The 21,928-nt window shown below is 31.9% G+C and overlaps 1 protein-coding gene across 8 annotated transcripts in view; it reads left to right on the top strand.

The window, feature by feature from the left end:
- Positions 1-18,691, top strand: part of LOC129754674 (high affinity cGMP-specific 3',5'-cyclic phosphodiesterase 9A) — a 711,945-nt gene extending 693,254 nt beyond the window's left edge. For 5 of the 8 annotated variants that reach the window (XM_055750864.1, XM_055750866.1, XM_055750865.1 and 2 more), the window contains 4 exons: positions 7,050-7,176; positions 7,243-7,538; positions 7,599-7,983; positions 16,146-18,691. In XM_055750864.1, coding sequence (XP_055606839.1) covers positions 7,050-7,176; positions 7,243-7,538; positions 7,599-7,983; positions 16,146-17,609 — 2,272 coding nt within the window. In that variant the 3' untranslated portion in view covers positions 17,610-18,691. The remainder of the gene's footprint in view (positions 1-7,049; positions 7,177-7,242; positions 7,539-7,598; positions 7,984-16,145) is intronic. The other 3 variants (XM_055750871.1, XM_055750870.1, XM_055750869.1) reach the window with 3 other exon arrangements.
- Positions 18,692-21,928: the final 3,237 nt, after the last annotated feature.

The following is a 21,928-nucleotide window of genomic DNA, read 5'->3' as shown; positions in this document are numbered from 1 at the left end:
TTTCTTTGTTCCACATCTTCTTTATTATGAAAGATTAAATGAAAATAAAATATTGTATGGTTTTTTACATTTTTAAGGTATCATTAAGCAATTTTTTAAATAATAATGAGTTATTTTTTCCAAATTATGACTGTTTAAAAAAACTTTTTTATTTAAATTTTGAAAAATGGTGGGGAATTGTGGGCCACTAACTCCAAATTGACCAAATAACATGCAAAGTTTATGAGTTGACCCAAAACTGTAATTAAAAAATTCATAAAAAAAGAGAGTTGTCTATGATCGAATAGATTAAGAAATCTGGCTCGCGAACGTTTGGCAAAATTCCTTATATAGGACAGACGAAATATTTTTCATAACTCTTCATTTGGCGTAAGAAAACTTTACAGATAGCGAAAACGTATTTTAAGTCTTAAATGTGTATGAAAATATAAAAATATAGGTGATTCAAGTTGTGTGGCGATCCCCCACAAGCTATGATTAGCAAATTGGTTGCGTTTGTGTGACTTATTGATGTTTCATCAAAAATTCCTTTTCCGCGTGACATGACATGACAAAACTAAGATCATAAGCGTATGAGCATTTTTTTGTTATGAACTTTAGGTTCCCCATCGATGCAATTAGCGGATGTTTTATTTAATTTTGCTAGTAATTTTTTTTTTAACTTTTTTAAGTTTGATAAATATAGAAGCATATGATGCGTGTTTAGGTCAACAACATATAGAAAAATATGCTTACGCAAAGCTACGACGATGACAGTTGGATTGAGATTTTTTATCTCAACATACACCTGAGATATTCAAAGTGGCCCACGTTACTCCACTCTCCCCTACTACCTATATATTACTTAACAAAGGAAAACAGCATTTTTGATTAATTTTTTTTTCAAAATTTGAATAATTTGTCAGATTTTATCTGCCAACTCTGGTTATGGTAATATGACTCTTGGAAAGTTCTGAATAAATCGGTATTGAGTGAAATCAATCAATGATATCAGATGAACCAACAAACCTACATGTAGAGTATAAAAAATGATTTTGAATATTCCGATTGTCTGAAAATTTGATCATGGAATCAGATTTTATTTAAATATTCACGTTTTTGAGGCATAATCCTTTAAAAAAATTAAATTTTATATTTGTCATAAAATTTAATCTCGAATTAATTTCTCTGGAGCTAAAGAAGGTCCCTATTAAAGTTTGCCTCCCCCTTGCCAGAATTGGGGAGGGGGTCTCACGAACAAAAGAAACATGTTTGAATAACTCGACAACTAGTCAACCAAATGGAACAATATTTGGGTACTAGGGTATTTGGATACGATGAATGTGTTTATGAATTTTTTATACCCCTCTTTACTCCCAGTAAGGGGGTAGGAAGGGTGACGAACTTTACAATTTTTTAATAATAAAAATGAATGTTTGTCTGTCTGTCTGTTCCCTATAGACTCGGAAACTACTGAACCGATCATCGTCAAAACTGGCATCTGAGGGTTTTTGAGGCCGGGGATGGTTTCTGTAATAGTCAAAACTCCATCCGACTTAAGGAAGGAGAGGCTTCCATACAAAATTTGTAGTTTTTCGAAACAAATAAAAGTCATGACATCCATTTTCTTGAGATTTTTTTTTTCCTTTGGGCGGTTTGTTTTTCGTCTCTATGGTCGAGGCGTCGCAAAATGAAAATACCCCAGGCATAGCATACTGATCAGTAGGAATATTTTGGCGCGTATTTCTCAACCTGGGGTTTGTTTTTCGTATCCATGGGCGAGCAAACGTCGACGCAAGAGGATAGTAACCAAAGCACACTGTTAATTGATTGCAGGAAAATTTAACAATGAGACGCCTGTTTCTCAAACACGTGGGGCGATATGCAACCTAAGTAAATGTGTTTTTTTCTTGCTTATTTGATTTGTACACAGCACGTGGTAATAAATGACGCCTAGATGTGACACGGATTGGTATTTTATCAATCGAATCAAAACCAATTGAAAGATTTGCAAAAATACTTCCATATTTAGTTCGTGTTAATGTAAATAGCATTCGACTTTTCATTCAAGGAACATTAGAACATGTTCAAACGTTCAACTTTTTCTGTTAAAAAAAAAATTAAAAATTAGGTTTTCTTCTAGAAATTGTTACTTCGGCCCAAATACACAACTGAAACGAATTTAGAAATGAAAATGGGAGCATTTTATTTTAAATAATTCTGAAAAAAACATCGTACTTTTTGCTTACATACCAATTCAAGTACGTACTTAACATGAAAAGTGTTTTTGTGTTACATGGCTGCATAAAAGAGACTTTTCATCCGCTTCGTTTTTAAAAAGCGAGACTTTAGAACCGATATTCAACTGTACGCAAAATTTTTAAGAGAAATTTTTAGTTTACCCTTAAAGTGTTTAAAACAATATTCCCTTCTGTCAACTTACACGGTGGGGCAAGGGCAAACTTTTAAGAAATTCATCTTCAAAATGATTCAATATGTTGGAAAGACCAGAAGGGGTATTCCGAATGTTGAAACTGCAGCGGATATTGAAAATTCTTAAATGTCTTTGTAAATGAAGGTCATTCCCTTTGAACAGCATTCGTTAAAAGTGGAGTAACAAACATAAATTTATATTGCAGGAATACTGCAGAGGTATCAGTGAAACTTGATAGAACAAAAAACAGGAATTCGTATTAAATCCATTTTAAAGCCATTACTCTGACGCATCTGTAAATAAGCTTTGCATTGACACTTGCCCCAATATGCGGGACAAATGTAAACTTAGAAATTTGTTCTTAACTACATTTTTGAAAATTTGAGTTTCAAAGAAAAAATAAAAAAACGCTGAGAACTTATTTAGTGATGCAACTGATATTTTTTTAAATATTTATATTTTTACCGCAGTAAATTTATTTAAAAAAAAGAAATTTGCACTGTATTTAATACATAACTAATTTAATATATTTTTCATTACCATGATAAGTGCTGTTTGGGTATCGAGCCGGTTAAATTTGCCTACCTTCTTCAAGCAGTGGGGGACAAAATTGAAAAAGATGGGAGAGCTCCCATGTAAATTTAAGATAAAGAGCTTTTCAAAGAAGTGACCATATTTAAAAAGGTTTTTTTGGGTACAGAGTACAAATTTCAGATCTTGAAAAACGAGTTTAGAGATCAGTAAATAATATATACCATCTTTGAATTGCTATTCAGAACTGCAGCTGCAGCTCTCATTTCAAAGTTGGTGGTTCTGAAGTATAATGAGGATTGATTTAAAACAATGCTCTCTAAAATCTAAATTTTAATAAATTTTTACAAATTATATTTATTTCCGGAAGGTGTAGCAAAGCACAACGGGTCAGCTAGTTTTTTAATAATAATAGCTAATGGAACTAAATTTAGCTTAGGAGGGCATTTGTGTACGGGACATTCTTCTATAAACATTTGATATCCCTTCTGCTTTCCATTGGAGAGGAAAGAAGGGGAGTAGGGGGGGGGATCCTTTTTATTGTATGGAAAACTCGAGAACTGATCGAGCAAATTGGACCAAATTTGACTTGGAAGGTATTTAGGTACGAGATATGTTTCTTTGATTGTTACAGAACCTGTTCCCTTGCATTGTGAAGAGGAGAGGGATGAAGAGGGTTCCTTATAAACGTTTTTGTATTACTTTATAATTCATCAGCCAATAGAACCAATTTTGATAAGAGTGTTTTTGGATCAGATCAAATAGGACAACAGCCTCCTTCGATCAGTCGGAAAACCCCATACATGTGTACGGACAAAAATTTGTCTATAACTTTTTCAACATTTCGATGATTATTTCTGGTTTTTATGATCGAAACAGATATTTTTTTGAGTTTGCACGATCAATTTTGGAGAGTGGCATGTTTTATTTACTGACTTGCTTGAATGCAAATCTCCCATAATAAGTGGACCAAAAATCTGAATACGGTACAACTTTAAAATCGTTTGCCGTCAGTGACCGCAGCTTAACTCTTCAGAAATTGTACTTGTACTTACCTAAAACTTGAATAAAATTAAGACTCCAGTAGGCACTTATGGGAACAAAAAAAGATCACGTCCTATAATTTCAAAATTTCGATTTTTTAAGTATTTTTTTCTTTTTCGTGTATAATTTTCTGAATCACGAAAGATTCCCTTTAATTCAACCACGGGCACGGTATGGTAAACGTAGTAGAATTAAAGGGAATCTTTCGATAGCTTTGACTCAGTAGAATTATTCTACGAAGGAGGCTCACAACACATATTAGAGAGTATAATCTTCTTTTTTTACTCCAATTTCACACAAAACCATATGTTTTGGAAATCTCGATTCATAACATTTACAACGATGTTCAATTTTTTTTTCCTTTTTAGTGTTTTGAAATAAGATAATTTCATTTTTTTTCCCCGAAACTTGACATTTTTGCCATCTTTATTTATCGATTTCTCGATCCTACAGCTCCAAAACTTTGAACTTCTTTTAATCAAAATGACCTTATTCAAAGTGTCTACATGAAATTTTTTAAAGATAAATCAAGTACTTTTCAAGCAAAAGAGACCATATCTTAAGGTTTCTAGAATTTTTTCAGCATGTATCCGGACCGAACAAATCCGGGCAATTTTATATAAAAAACCTAGCATAATCCGGAAATTTGATTTTTTATTTGGCGATCAAAAATCCGGGCAATATCCGGTCAAATTTCGTCAAAGCCCAGAAATTAATCAACAAAACTCAAAAAAAAAACTTGAAAAAAAATATTTTTCAAAAAATATTTCAAATCGTATTTTGGGCTTCCAAAAAATCTTTTGTGGTTATTTTTTCAAAACTTGCTCAAAAAAATTCGTTTTGGAGGCACAAATAAAAAAACACACATTTTGTTTTTTTTTGTTTGATTTGCCAAAAAAAGTGTTTAAATCCGGGCAAAATCCGAGTTTTTTTCAATGAAATCTGGCAACCGGGCCAGGCCGGACTGTTCCCAAGTTTTGCATTAAATATCCGGGAAAACACGGATAAAACCGGCAATCTGCCAATCCAACCTTATTTCTTATATGAGAGGATGTTTTCGTACGAATAATTTGAGACCCACAACCCCCCCCCCCCCCCCCCCCACCCCATTTTTTCAGGCTGGAACCTGGATGAAACAGACAAGTTTGTATTCTTATTTTATTTATTACAACTCGAAAACTTAGACAAATGGGGCAAAATGTTACGTTATCACATTAAACATACGACGTACTACAGGGCACGACACTTATCGTTCTTACAAACGTAAAAATGACCATGAAAAATACCATGAACAATTACACTCTACGCTTTTGAATGAATTTTAAGGCCCTGCAAATGGTTTTTGAATGATTTCTTAAAAACCGTGGTAAAATCGGATGAATAACCGTGATAAAATCGAGTTTGAATTAGGCGATTATTGAAAAAATCGAACAGTGATAAAATCGAAAAACTACTGTATTTTTTATTCTTAAAATTTTACAATTTTGACACAGTATTTGTATTTGACAGTCACAATGAATGCAATAAATATAAGTGATTTGATTTATTTATAAAAGTACAGTGACGACTTCCAAGAGGAAAGTACTTTTAGTTTTGAGGGGTTTAGAAGGCCTCACCAGAAAGTTAGATCTTTGTTCAAATAACTTCAATAAATAAGTTCAATATAATCAAAATGCGAAAGTTTAAAATAGCTTATATTAATTATGGTGAAATTTCAAGTATATTCACCTTTACAAGATTTTCACAATATTTAAACTTTTTTTTTTGTTGCTTTGTTGGGAAAAGTTCTAATTTAATGTTAATTTCACGAAAAACTTAATAAATAGATATTAACTGTTATATGTCAACACGCAGACGTTTAATATAATTTAATATTAGTTTGTTAAATGACAATAGAGAACATCGTTTTTGGTGCCTAGGTTTTAGAAGTTTTTGGCGACCTAAATTCTAATCATTTGTCAAATTTGCTACATCAGCTCATGTTTTAGTGGTATGCCGTGTGAAAATTTTCAAATTGGTCGATTTTAAGTCAATTCGATCATTCATAAATGATTGACCATGTAAACAAAAAAAAATCCGAAATTAGAATATCTAGGAAAAATCTGAAGCCTTGACTGAATAAAGGATAACAAATTGAAACAATATCAGCTTTGTTTTTGCATGTGGCTCAATTAGCTTATCAGTTATAAAATATCAATTTTGGACAAAACTGCCCAAAGTTTCCAAACGCCATAGCTTAGCTAGCTTAACTTGTTCGACTACTCATATCCACCTTAAATCATTGAACCCGAAGTAGAAGCAGAGTTTTAAGGCTGATGTGGATTGTTTGTTTAGATTTGGCTTTCCAGTGAAAAAAGAGGGAATGGATTTGGAAGCGCAGGTTTTTAAGGCTGCTGCTGATTTCTTACTTCCGCCCTTCCGGTGGAAAAAATGGAATTGGCTGAGGAAGCTCAGATTCCTACTGCTGCTGATTGTTTATTTTGATTTGACCTTTCGGTGAAAAAAGACGAAATTGGCTAAGGAAGCGCAGATTTTCAAGGCAGCTTCTGCTGATTGTTTGTTTTATTTTTATTTAGCCTTCCGGTGGAAAAGAACGGACTGGCTTAGGAAGCGCGGATTTTAAAGGCTACTGCTGTTAATTGTTTGTTTGGGTTTGGTCTTCTGGTTGGGAAAGCTGTTTGTTTCAGCTCTTGTGAACAACGACAGAGCGACAGGAAAAGCACAGATTAGGAAGGCTGTTGTGAAGAATATTTTCGGATTGGATGAAGAATATTCAGAAAATAAACAAAATTTTAAGATTTCAAAGCATTTGCCAAGAATGGATTGTAGAATTGAGATGAGGGATATATGAAAAATAAAATTTTGTGTAAGAGAAAAACAAAAGTCAGTAAATAAAAGATTCCTTCAAGACTACAGTTGAGAAGGAATGTAGATATGAGATAAAGAATATGCAGAAACAAAATAAAATTTGTTGGATGGAGAATATTATTGTGAAATAATCCATAACCAAGGTTGTAAGTTCTCATCCCATTTTTCATTTTTCATTTCATTATTTTCACAGAGACGTTCGTGAGGGGATCATACGCTGCATACTGGCCACCGATATGGCTCGCCATAACGAAATTTTGACACAGTTCCAAGAGGCTACACCGATATTTGACTTTAACAATAAGGTTCACACGAATTTAGTGAGTATATTTAAATTATAAATTATTTAAACCAAATCATAATTCGTCATCATTTACCCCCAACAGCTCTGTATGGTGCTAATCAAGGTGGCGGACATCTCGAACGAGGCCCGCCCAATGGAGGTGGCGGAACCGTGGCTGGATCGACTGTTGCAGGAATTTTTCGCCCAAAGTGCTGCGGAAAAATCGGAAGGTCTTCCGGTGACGCCTTTCATGGATCCGGACAAGGTCAGCAAACCGGGCAGCCAGGTTCGGTTTATCGGGCTAGTTTTGTTGCCGCTGTTTGAGGCTCTAGGAGAACTACTTCCGGAACTGACCGATATGATCATCATGCCGGTTCGGGTTGCGCTAGATTATTACAAGTGAGACTTGAAGGTCTATAAAAATTTGATTGTTTATGTAAATTGAGATTTTCTTTCTAGGAAACTAAACGACGCCGCCCAACGGAAGCGACGTTCAATCGCCGAGGAACTTTCCTCCGAAAACAACAGCACGGGAACGATCGGAACCGGAACCGATAGGACCACAACCGGCGGCAGCAGCGGAGCCGGGGGAGTGCTGAGCAGCAGTGGAACCCCAGGTGGTGCTGGAACCGGTAGTGGAACAGGGGGTGGTGGTTCAGCGACTGGATCACCGCAGCTTCCACGATCCCAGAGTGGTATCAGCGTTAAGTCCAGACGTAGTATCCCATCTCAGCTATCCGCCTCTAGAACTTCCATTGACGAGTGCTTTCTCATTACAGCGGAGCTGCACGATCTTCCCGAGGGTAGCGAAAGCGGGGATTCCGAGACGGCCACCGAAGTGGATGTGAGTATGATCTCCGAAGGGGTGATTTGTGCTTGACAATGTAAGAGGTTCGTCAACATTGGTAGAATATTAGGTTTCAGTTTTTTTTTTTGGAAGATTCTAAGAAAGGTGTCAAGAGGTCTTATTTACACAAAAATATTCCATCGTCTATTTTAAGCTTCAACTCAATATCTCGGTTAAATCATCTTCGACGAGTCTTCTTGGTAAAATTGTCATCGACAAGAAGTCTTCGCCAAGTAGACTTAACGAAGACTTCTTGCCAAGACTTGCCAAATACTTAACGTAGTATTCGAAGACTGCATAAAGAAGACTACTTGACGAAGACCACTCGACGAAGACAACTTTAAGAAGACGACTTGAAAAAGAAGATTTGACGATCTTTCTCGTTATGTCGTCTTCGTCAATTTAGTCAATTTTGGCAATTTTGACAATTTTGACAATTTTGACAATTTTGACAATTTTGACAATTTTGACAATTTTGGCAATTTTGACAGTTTTGAAAATTTCGACAGTTTTGGCAATTTTGACAATTTTGACAATTTTGACAATTTTGGCAGTTTTGACAATTTTGACAATTTGACAATTTTGACAATTTTGACAATTTTGACAATTTTGACAATTTTGACAATTTTGACAATTTTGACAATTTTGACAATTTTGACAATTTTGACAATTTTGACAATTTTGACAATTTTGACAATTTTGACAATTTTGACAATTTTGACAATTTTGACAATTTTGACAATTTTGACAATTTTGCCCATTTTGACAATTTTGACAATTTTGACAATTTTGACAATTTTGACAATTTTGACAATTTTGACCATTTTGACAATTTTGACAATTTTGACAATTTTGACAATTTTGACAATTTTGACAATTTTGACAATTTTGACAATTTTGACAATTTTAACAATTTTGACAATTTTGACAATTTTGACAATTTTGACAATTTTGACAATTTTGACAATTTTGACAATTTTGACAATTTTGACAATTTTGACAATTTGACAATTTTGACAATTTTAACAATTTTGACAATTTTGACAATTTTGACAATTTTGACAATTTTGACAATTTTGACAATTTTGACAATTTTGACAATTTTGACAATTTTGACAATTTTGACAATTTTGACAATTTTGACAATTTGACAATTTTGACAATTTTGACAATTTTGACAATTTTGACAATTTTGACAATTTTGACAATTTTGACAATTTTGACAATTTTGACAATTTTGACTATTTTGACTATTTTGACAATTTTGACAATTTTGACAATTTTGACAATTTTGACAATTTTGACAATTTTGACAATTTTGACAATTTTGACAATTTTGACAATTTTGACAATTTTGACAATTTTGACAATTTTGACAATTTTGACAATTTTGACTATTTTGAAAATTTTGACAATTTTGACACTTTTGACAATTTTGAATATTTTGATAATTTTGAAAATTTTGAAAATTTTGACAATTTTGACAATTTTGACAATTTTGACAATTTTGACAATTTTGACAATTTTGACAATTTTGACAATTTTGACAATTTTGACAATTTTGACAATTTTGACAATTTTGACAATTTTGACAATTTTGACAATTTTGACAATTTTGACAATTTTGACAATTTTGACAATTTTGACAATTTTGACAATTTTGACAATTTTGACAATTTTGACAATTTTGACAATTTTGACAATTTTGACAATTTTGACAATTTTGACAATTTTGACAATTTTGACAATTTTGACAATTTTGACAATTTTGACAATTTTGACAATTTTGACAATTTTGACAATTTTGACAATTTTGACAATTTTGACAATTTTGACAATTTTGACAATTTTGACAATTTTGACAATTTTGACAATTTTGACAATTTTGACAATTTTGACAATTTTGACAATTTTGACAATTTTGACAATTTTGACAATTTTGCAAATTTTGACAATTTTGACAATTTTGACAATTTTGACAATTTTGACAATTTTGACAATTTTGACAATTTTGACAATTTTGACAATTTTGACAATTTTGACAATTTTGACAATTTTGACAATTTTGACAATTTTGACAATTTTGACAATTTTGACAATTTTGACAATTTTGACAATTTTGACAATTTTGACAATTTTGACAATTTTGACAATTTTGACAATTTTGACAATTTTTACAGTTTTGACAATTTTGACAATTTTGACAATTTTGACAATTTTGACAATTTTGACAATTTTGACAATTTTGACAATTTTGACAATTTTGACAATTTTGACAATTTTGACAATTTTGACAATTTTGACAATTTTGACAATTTTGACAATTTTGACAATTTTGACAATTTTGACAATTTTGACAATTTTGACAATTTTGACAATTTTGACAATTTTGACAATTTTGACATTTTTGACATCTTTGACAATTTTGACAATTTTGACAATTTTGACAATTTTGACAATTTTGACAATTTTGACAATTTTGACAATTTTGACAATTTTGACAATTTTGACAATTTTGACAATTTTGACAATTTTGACAATTTTGACAATTTTGACAATTTTGACAATTTTGACAATTTTGACAATTTTGACAATTTTGACAATTTTGACAATTTTGACAATTTTGACAATTTTGACAATTTTGACAATTTTGACAATTTTGACAATTTTGACAATTTTGACAATTTTGACAATTTTGACAATTTTGACAATTTTGACAATTTTGACAATTTTGACAATTTTGACAATTTTGACAATTTTTACAATTTTTACTATTTTTACAATTTTTACAATTTTGAAAATTTTGAAAATTTTGGAAATATGGACAATTTTGACAATTTTAACCATTTTGACAATTTGACAATTTCGACAATTTTGACAATTTCGTTAATTTTGTCAATTTTGACAATTTTGACAATTTTGACAATTTTGACAATTTTGACAATTTTGACAATTTTGACAATTTTGACAATTTTGACAATTTTGCAAATTTTGACAATTTTGACAATATTGACAATTTTGACAATTTTGACAATTTTGACAATTTTGACAATTTTGACAATTTTGACAATTTTGACAATTTTGACAATTTTGACAATTTTGACAATTTTGACAATTTTGACAATTTTGACAATTTTGACAATTTTGACAATTTTGACAATTTTGACAATTTTGACAATTTTGACAATTTTGACAATTTTGACAATTTTGACAATTTTGACAATTTTGACAATTTTGACAATTTTGACAATTTTGACAATTTTGACAATTTTGACAATTTTGACAATTTTGACAATTTTGACAATTTTGACAATTTTGACAATTTTGACAATTTTGACAATTTTGACAATTTTGACAATTTTGACAATTTTGACAATTTTGACAATTTTGACAATTTTGACAATTTTGACAATTTTGACAATTTTGACAATTTTGACAATTTTGACAATTTTGACAATTTTGACAATTTTGACAATTTTGACAATTTTGACAATTTTGACAATTTTTACAATTTTGACAATTTTGACAATTTTTACAATTTTGAAAATTTTGAAAATTTTGACAATTTCGGAAATATGGACAATTTTGACAATTTTAACCATTTTGACAATTTTGACAATTTCGACAATTTTGACAATTTTGACAATTTTGCCCATTTTGACAATTTTGACAATTTTGACAATTTTGACAATTTTGACAATTTTGACAATTTTGACAATTTTGACAATTTTGACAATTTTGACATTTATGACAATTTTGACAATTTTGACAATTTTGACAATTTTGACAATTTTGACAATTTTGACAATTTTGACAATTTTGACAATTTTGACAATTTTGACAATTTTGACAATTTTGACAATTTTGACAATTTTGACAATTTTGACAATTTTGACAATTTTGACAATTTTGACAATTTTGACAATTTTGACAATTTTGACAATTTTGACAATTTTGACAATTTTGACAATTTTGACAATTTTGACAATTTTGACAATTTTGACAATTTTGACAATTTTGACAATTTTGACAATTTTGACAATTTTGACAATTTTGACAATTTTGACAATTTTGACAATTTTGACAATTTTGACAATTTGACAATTTTGACAATTTTGACAATTTTGACAATTTTGACAATTTTGACAATTTTGACAATTTTGACAATTTTGACAGTTTTGACAATTTTGACAATTTTGACAATTTTGACAATTTTGACAATTTTGACAATTTTGACAATTTTGACAATTTTGACAATTTTGACAATTTTGACAATTTTGGCAATTTTGACAATTTTTACAATTTTGACAATTTTGACAATTTTGACAATTTTGACAATTTTGACAATTTTGACAATTTTGACAATTTTGACAATTTTGACAATTTTGACAATTTTGACAATTTTGACAATTTTGACAATTTTGACAATTTTGACAATTTTGACAATTTTGACAATTTTGACAATTTTGACAATTTTGACAATTTTGACAATTTTGACAATTTTGACAATTTTGAAAATTTTGACAATTTTGACACTTTTGACAATTTTGAATATTTTGATAATTTTGAAAATTTTGAAAATTTTGACAATTTTGACAATTTTGACAATTTTGACAATTTTGACAATTTTGACAATTTTGACAATTTTGACAATTTTGACAATTTTGACAATTTTGACAATTTTGACAATTTTGACAATTTTGACAATTTTGACAATTTTGACAATTTTGACAATTTTGACAATTTTGACAATTTTGACAATTTTGACAATTTTGACAATTTTGACAATTTTGACAATTTTGACAATTTTGACAATTTTGACAATTTTGACAATTTTGACAATTTTGACAATTTTGACAATTTTGACAATTTTGACAATTTTGACAATTTTGACAATTTTGACAATTTTGACTATTTTGACTATTTTGACAATTTTGACAATTTTGACAATTTTGACAATTTTGACAATTTTGACAATTTTGACAATTTTGACAATTTTGACAATTTTGACAATTTTGACAATTTTGACAATTTTGACAATTTTGACAATTTTGACAATTTTGACAATTTTGACAATTTTGACAATTTTGACAATATTGACAATTTTGACAATTTTGACAATTTTGACAATTTTGACAATTTTGACAATTTTGACAATTTTGACAATTTTGACAATTTTGACAATTTTTACAGTTTTGACAATTTTGACAATTTTGACAATTTTGACAATTTTGACAATTTTGACAACTTTGACAATTTTGACAATTTTGACAATTTTGACAATTTTGACAATTTTGACAATTTTGACAATTTTGACAATTTTGACAATTTTGACAATTTTGACATTTTTGACATTTTTGACATCTTTGACAATTTTGACAATTTTGACAATTTTGACAATTTTGACAATTTTGACAATTTTGACAATTTTGACAATTTTGACAATTTTGACAATTTTGACAATTTTGACAATTTTGACAATTTTGACAATTTTGACAATTTTGACAATTTTGACAATTTTGACAATTTTGACAATTTTGACAATTTTGACAATTTTGACAATTTTGACAATTTTGACAATTTTGACAATTTTGACAATTTTGACAATTTTGACAATTTTGACAATTTTGACAATTTTGACAATTTTGACAATTTTGACAATTTTGACAATTTTGACAATTTTGACAATTTTGACAATTTTGACAATTTTGACAATTTTGACAATTTTGACAATTTTGACAATTTTGACAATTTTGACAATTTTGACAATTTTGACAATTTTTACAATTTTTACTATTTTTACAATTTTTACAATTTTGAAAATTTTGAAAATTTTGACAATTTTGGAAATATGGACAGTTTTGACAATTTTAACCATTTTGACAATTTTGACAATTTCGACAATTTTGGCAATTTCGTTAATTTTGTCAATTTTGACAATTTTGACAATTTTGACAATTTTGACAATTTTGACAATTTTGACAATTTTGACAATTTTGACAATTTTGACAATTTTGACAATTTGACAATTTTGACAATTTTGACAATTTTGACAATTTTGACAATTTTGACAATTTTGACAATTTTGACAATTTTGACAATTTTGACAATTTTGACAATTTTGACAATTTTGACAATTTTGACAATTTTGACAATTTTGACAATTTTGACAATTTTGACAATTTTGACAATTTTGACAATTTTGACAATTTTGACAATTTTGACAATTTTGACAATTTTGACAATTTTGACAATTTTGACAATTTTGACAATTTTGACAATTTTGACAATTTTGACAATTTTGACAATTTTGACAATTTTGACAATTTTGACAATTTTGACAATTTTGACAATTTTGACAATTTTGACAATTTTGACAATTTTGACAATTTTGACAATTTTTACAATTTTTACTATTTTTACAATTTTGACAATTTTTACAATTTTGAAAATTTTGAAAATTTTGACAATTTTGGAAATATGGACAATTTTGACAATTTTAACCATTTTGACAATTTTGACAATCTCGACAATTTTGACAATTTCGTTAATTTTGTCAATTTTGACAATTTTGACAATTTTGACAATTTTGACAATTTTGACAATTTTGACAATTTTGACAATTTTGACAATTTTGACAATTTTGACAATTTTGACAATTTTGACAATTTTGACAATTTTGACAATTTTGACAATTTTGACAATTTTGACAATTTTGACAATTTTGACAATTTTGACAAATTTGCAAATTTTGACAATTTTGACAATTTTGACAATTTTGACAATTTTGACAATTTTGACAATTTTGACAATTTTGACAATTTTGACAATTTTGACAATTTTGACAATTTTGACAATTTTGACAATTTTGACAATTTTGACAATTTTGACAATTTTGACAATTTTGACAATTTTGACAATTTTGACAATTTTGACAATTTTGACAATTTTGACAATTTTGACAATTTTGACAATTTTGACAATTTTGACAATTTTGACAATTTTGACAATTTTGACAATTTTGACAATTTTGACAATTTTGACAATTTTGACAATTTTGACAGTTTTGACAATTTTGACAATTTTGACAATTTTGACAATTTTGACAATTTTGACAATTTTGACAATTTGACAATTTTGACAATTTTGACAATTTTGAAAATTTTGACAATTTTGACAATTTTTGACAATTTTGACAATTTTGACAATTTTGACAATTTTGACAATTTTGACAATTTTGACAATTTTGACAATTTTGACAATTTTGACAATTTTGACAATTTTGACAATTTTGACAATTTTGACAATTTTGACAATTTTGACAATTTTGACAATTTTGACAATTTTGACAATTTTGAAAATTTTGACAATTTTGACAATTTTGACAATTTTGACAATTTTGACAATTTTGACAATTTTGACAATTTTGACAATTTTGACAATTTTGACAATTTTGACAATTTTGACAATTTTTACAATTTTGACAATTTTGACAATTTTGAAAATTTCGACAATTTTGAAAATTTCGACAATTTTGCCAATTATGCCATTTTTGACAATTTTGACAATTTTGACAATTTTGACAATTTTGACAATTTTGACAATTTTGACAATTTTGACAATTTTGACAATTTTGACAATTTTGACAATTTTGACAATTTTGACAATTTTGACAATTTTGACAATTTTGACAATTTTGACAATTTTGACAATTTTGACAATTTTGACAATTTTGACAATTTTGACAATTTTGACAATTTTGACAATTTGACAATTTTGACAATTTTGACAATTTTGACAATTTTGACAATTTTGACAATTTTGACAATTTTGACAATTTTGACAATTTTGACAATTTTGACAATTTTGACAATTTTGACAATTTGGACAATTTTGACAATTTTGACAGTTTTGACAATTTTGACAATTTTGACAATTTGGACAATTTTGACAATTTTGTCAATTTTGACAATTTTGACAATTTTGTCAATTTTGACAATTTTGAAAATTTTGACAATTTTGACAGTCTTCGTAATGTCGTCTTCATCAAGTGGTTTTGCCCAGATGTGTTCAGCTGACGAACCTTCGCTTCACATTTCAACGAACAATTCAAATTTTTCAAAGATTGTATACATAATTTTCTTTTTACTAAAACCCAGGTCGCGGAGAAAACGTCCAAGTTCAAGGTGGACACCGAGAGCAGCCACCGGAAGCAGTCCCATCCGAGTTCGCGCAAGGGGAGCCGCGAGAAACGGCCGTCGATGATCGGCGAGTACTACACGACAGGTACACGCATTCGTGGCTCCCACGGCAACATTCAGCATACTAATCGAACGTATTTTGGTTCAAATCGCGCCATTAGCTTAGACCAGTACTCGAACAGCCGCCGCATGTCCGACGGGATCCAGATACAGACGGTCGTGTCCGACAACAGCGTGTACTATCACCAGCGGCAGCACCGCAGTCTGGAGCACGATTCCAATGTTGGAATAATGTACTCGTCGTCGGACAAAAGTACCAGCTTGAACAGTACGAACGAACAGCAACAGCCGCCAACGCAATCGCAGCCGCCCCACATTCATGGACCGTTTCAATCTAGTCACCATGCGCACTTTCATCACCTTCACTACCAACAGCAGGCGGCGGCTGCCCTCCATCAACTGAGGGCGGTGCAAGACTGTGAGAATATGAACTTTTGCGTTTCGACGGCGGCTGCGGCTGGTGCAACGACGGCGACGGCTGCTTCTGGCAAGTTGTGTGCTAGTAGTGTGAACAATAACAATAATAGTAGTAGTAACAATAACAATAAAAGCATTAGCAAACGGATGAACTGGAGCCAGCAGCAGAAGCTGGAGAAGATCCGGAATGCTAGTAACATCAATAACAATGCGGGCGGCGGCGGAGGAAGTGGTGGAGGTGGCGGCTGTGGAAGTGAGATGGGCGGCAAGGAGGGCGTGGTGGGCGGCCAATCCAGTGGCAAGGGCGGTGAAGGTTTGAACGGAACCAATGGGAGCGCGTCGAAATCAATCATATCAAGACTGAGACAACTGACTGGAAGATTGAGCTTTAACTTCGACTCGAAGGAATCGAAGAAGATGCAGAAAATGACTGCCGTCGTTGGAGCCGATGAGGAGGCTAATGAACCGCACCTGGAGGGTACCGGGAATGGAGGCTGTGGACCACAAGGCAAGAAGGCCCGGGTGCTGGAAAAATCAAAAACTGTGGATGTTGGGGGATCGGTGGCCGTTTGTGGTGGAAGTGGCGCGGATTATTGCTGCTCGGGAGGCGTGATCGTTAGTCAACCGAAGTCGATTTCACCAATATTGATGCACCATCGAAACAGCGATATTATTAGTACGATCAATGCCGCCCGGAGTAGGGCGTACAGTTTGGATGTGCCAATACCGCGGAATTGTTGTCGGAGTTTGAGTGGAAGTACGGCAGGTGGTGGCGGATCAAGTTGTGGTGGAAGCCACAAAAGTTTAACCTTTTCGCTGAACAAATCGCTCAATGAGGAAGGCAATGATGCTACGATCAGCAGCTCAGGAGGTGGCGGCGGTTTGCGGCAACCGCCTCAGGATGACAGTAACAAGTGTGAGGGTAGCATAGGCGAAACCATTTGACAACACCCGTACGAGCCATCGTTGCAGGGTATCCTGCTCGCGTCGAGTTCTCTGCAGACTGATTCTCCGACACCTCCTCCATCGCAGCTTTTGCTTCAGGCTAGCAGCAGCTCCGGCGGAAGTCACTGCCCCTTGCAGCAGCTGCAGCAACACCATCAGCATCAGCACCTGCATCACCACCATCATCATCCGTGCCAGCAGCGAAGGCAATCATCGCAGGACTTCGGCAATGCCGGTGGAGGTGCTTCTGGCGGTAGCGTTGGAGGAGCAGGAGCAGGAGGAACTGGAAGTGCTTCGCTGAGGGCTCCGTACGCCGAATCGGAGTCGATCTCGTCCAAACACACCTCGGTACTGGCTAGCTACTGGATGTGTCTGACGGAACGGATGAGCTCACTGATCTGCAAATGCTGCGAACGGACCCTTCCGCCAGCCGAGAGCGTCTGAAAGCGGGAGCAAATCTGGACCACGATGTGCTGTGATTGATTAGCTGGCTGAAGATCTATCTGAGGAACTCGAATGATCTGCTTTTCTTAAGTTTGCGTTTTTTAAAGATTTCTTTTAATTTTTTATTCGTTTAAATTTTAGATTGACTGAGTGCTTTTACTTTTTTTTTAAATAATCTATTATTCAAATAGAATTTCTATTTAACAAATTTTTTAACAAATTCTTTCGCATTTCTTTCGTTTCAAAACTTCTTTTAAGAATTTTTCTATTGTTTTCACTTATCCCTCAGTTATCGTTACAGGTGAGTTGCAGATTTCAAATCGAGCGGAATTCCTGTTTGTTAGGCTCAATGTGTGAAGTCACATTCTGTGTCTAGATATTGTTTAGAGCGTAGACAAACTAACATATTTAAAAGAACCAAAAGACCACAGATATACTACCACCAATACAACATTAATCTGAACTAAGCCACGTTGTAAGTCGTGAATATGGAAACCGAAAAAAAAACAGCAGCAGCATTTTTGAAACAAGCAACAAAGAAATAATAGTTAATAAATCAATTTCCTGCTACTCTAACAATAACAAAGTACTTAATCTGTGAAGAAAGATTCGGTTTCCGTCTCGAAGGAACCAAACTGGATCACGATTTTAAACTGTACAAATCCATAAAATAGAAAAATTAACCCCTTGGACACTTTTCTACCAGCCGCCATATGTTGACTTGACTGCAACCAAACTGCAAACAAAACCGAGTAACCGATCCATACAGAAAAAAAGTACCATTGAATGGAATTTTACAGAAAAAAACGTAGATCAAATGTAAACTCAAAACATATCAAAACCTTTCTAATCAACAACTGATCGATCTACCATAACCGTGGAAAAATTATAATCGAAAATTAACTTACTCTTTTTTAACTTTTTTTTTTTTTTTTTTTGAGTGTAGTTGAACCTGATACTCTATCACAAATTTCTCACAGGAAAACTAAATAAACTCGATACTCCATCTGGAATTTTTCACAGGAAGCTGAGTAAACGCGATACTACACCGTGAATTTCTCATAAAAAGCAATATCGTTTGCTTCCCTCAAGCTATCAGCCAAAAATTTTTTAGGGAAGAATGACCACGATTGTTTACCTCTCTTGAAAAAAGAAAAGAAAAAAACTACTAGGCACAGTGTCGTTTTGGTATTCTCGGTAAAAAAAAACGACATCGCCTGCTTCGGAAAGTTCATGTGACATGTACATTGTACTTAGTTGATTTGGGGTCATTTTTTAATTTCTCAAACCCTGGAGTCTAAAAAACTCCGTTTTGGTTTGAAACTCCTCCATGATTTTTTGCAGAACTTCTAAGTAACGTTTACATAAGTAAATTTTGAGCTTTTAGATTTGTATGGGAAAATTGAAAATTTTGTACTGTAAAACAACAAAATTTTTGTTTCTTCTGTGAAACCGAACCTGCTTATGGTTTTTTACCAATTTATTAATTCTCTCGAAGACCGAAAATTCTCAGACAAAAAAGTTATTAGGTTTTGAATGGGGACATGTCTTTTGGCATTGAAAAACAAAAAAAAATCTATTGCCAACACTGCTTGGTGCCTAGCGAAGTACTGCATGTCTAAATTTCATGCAATACTTCGCGAGGAACAAGCAGTGATGTCAATTTAATTTAATGTTTTTCATTGCTTAATAAGATACGAAGTTACGGTCTTTGACAAAGTTATTCAGCGGAAAATTTCTTCAAGAGAATTTATAAACTGGCACACAATCTCGGATCTACAGAAAAAGCAAAAACGATATTGATTTTTCAGTAAAAAAATATTCAATCCTCCCATACAAACCTAAAAGTTTTAATTTACTCATGTAAACGCTACTTTAAAATTTTGCAAAAAATCATGGATGAGTTTTGAACCAAAACGAAGCTTTTAAGATTACTGGGTTTGAGAAATTCAAAATGACTTATAATCGACTCAGTCTATTGTTCAAATTCATGTCAATTATGAGTCCAAGCTGCTTCCTTTAAGATGTTTTCTATGGAATGTGAAGTTTACTTTGAATCTTGTGAGAAATACTCTGTAGAGCAAAAACTTCTATTCAACCAATATTTTTTTTGAAGCGTAGTTACCGATGTTAACCAGGTGTTTGTCGCAAAATTTTCTCTTGAAAAGCATATAAGTGCAATACTCTATCAGCAACTCCTCACAGCGAACTGAGTAAACACGATATTGCAGTATGAACTTCTCACGAGAAGCAATATCAGTTTGATTCCTTCAAGCTTCCAAACGCAATGTGCATTTAATAAGAAATGGACTTAAACGCATCGTAGTGGTTAGCTTAAAAGCAAGAAAACGACATTGTTTCTAGTGAGAAATTCATGATAGAGGATTGTGTTTACATTGCTTTCTGTGCAAAATTTCCGATGGAGTACTGAGTTTACGTGGCTTCCAGTGAGGCCAACAATAAAATGGACGCGATAATCCTATAAAGCGTACACGCTCGGCCATATTAAACCATTAATGTTTGAAAAATAACCATTATTACAGTTTTGTGGATTAAAGTCGAATGGATGAAAACTCATAAAATGAGATTCCGAGGAGAACTTGGATTATGGTTATTTTTCACTTTGATAACAAAAAAATTCAAATGAGAGAAATTCAGGGAAAAATAGTCCGGATGAATGTAGAACAACAAGAGTCAATCAGAGTTTCATCAATATAACCTTTATTTTTAATTATATTTATCGAAGTGATGCAACTATGAATCCGAGCTTTGTAATTTTATTTTTCTCTATCTCTTATGCCACCATTTCTGCAGAGCACCCGCTTCTGTTCCTACATATTTCCAAAGGATGCTTCTGATCTGGATTCATTCAGTCGATTCGACGCGCAGTAGTAAAATACAAACGCGTCCAAAGATTTATATATAACATTCTTCCTAAAAACTCCCGAAATGCTTGAATTTTGAACCACACACTGTGGTTGAAAAACAACAATTATCGCAGTTCTATCGTAAATCCCATAAAATGGTTCAATAAAAGTCATTAATGTCTAAAAGAATATGAGCGTGTACTGCGTTTTTTGCTTCTTGGTCTGAGAGATTCGTGATAGAGTATCAAGTTTACATTTTCACTGCGATAGTCAACTTCAGCTCAATTTTAGGCAAATGAAATCCATATTTTAGAGAGCATTTCAACGAGAAAATTAATTCCACAATACAACTGCTTTTTCCGTCTACCTTTTCAGGTGAAAGCCAGTTTTACATTGGGAAAACATTCAACTTGTCAGAAGTATCAGTCTTTGAAAGATTGCAGGTGCATTCATCAGCCCAAAAGGTATGGGCTCAATTTTGACAGGAGTAAACCACTAACTTAATGTACACTTGACGACAAATCAAGTGATACTCAAATTTGTTATTCGGAAAACAATTATTCTTTACTCTCCACTGTTCTGTTCCAAGATATTTCACCCACGTTATGGTAGATTGGCGTTTTCTTTCCTCAATCAGTTAACACTTTTCTAACCACTTTTGGAAAACGAGATGCCCTTCAGTAACTGTAAACTAGCTGTAGTCGTGAGTTCACTATTTACTAGGCGATATTAAGCACGGAATTTAAACGATAAAAAGAAGGTACTCTCTCACCCAACTCATGTTAACGTCATAAAAACTTTCTCTTCTTGAAAAAAAAAAAATTGCACAAAAAATTGACAACTTGAATTTTTTAATTATTTTGAATAAGGTGAAAGTTTTAAACTATTTTCTGTTTTCTTCACAATAATGAAAACAAGACAAGTTTTTGTAAAGAATCTTCCAATTTTTTTATTTTTCTTAAGAATTTTGAATGAATCATTTCTAAGTTCCGACAACAATCCAGAGAA

Source organism: Uranotaenia lowii, chromosome 3, assembly GCF_029784155.1.
Source record: "Uranotaenia lowii strain MFRU-FL chromosome 3, ASM2978415v1, whole genome shotgun sequence".
NCBI classification, from domain to species: Eukaryota; Metazoa; Arthropoda; class Insecta; order Diptera; family Culicidae; genus Uranotaenia; species Uranotaenia lowii.
This window is presented reverse-complemented; position numbering and strand designations above follow the sequence as displayed.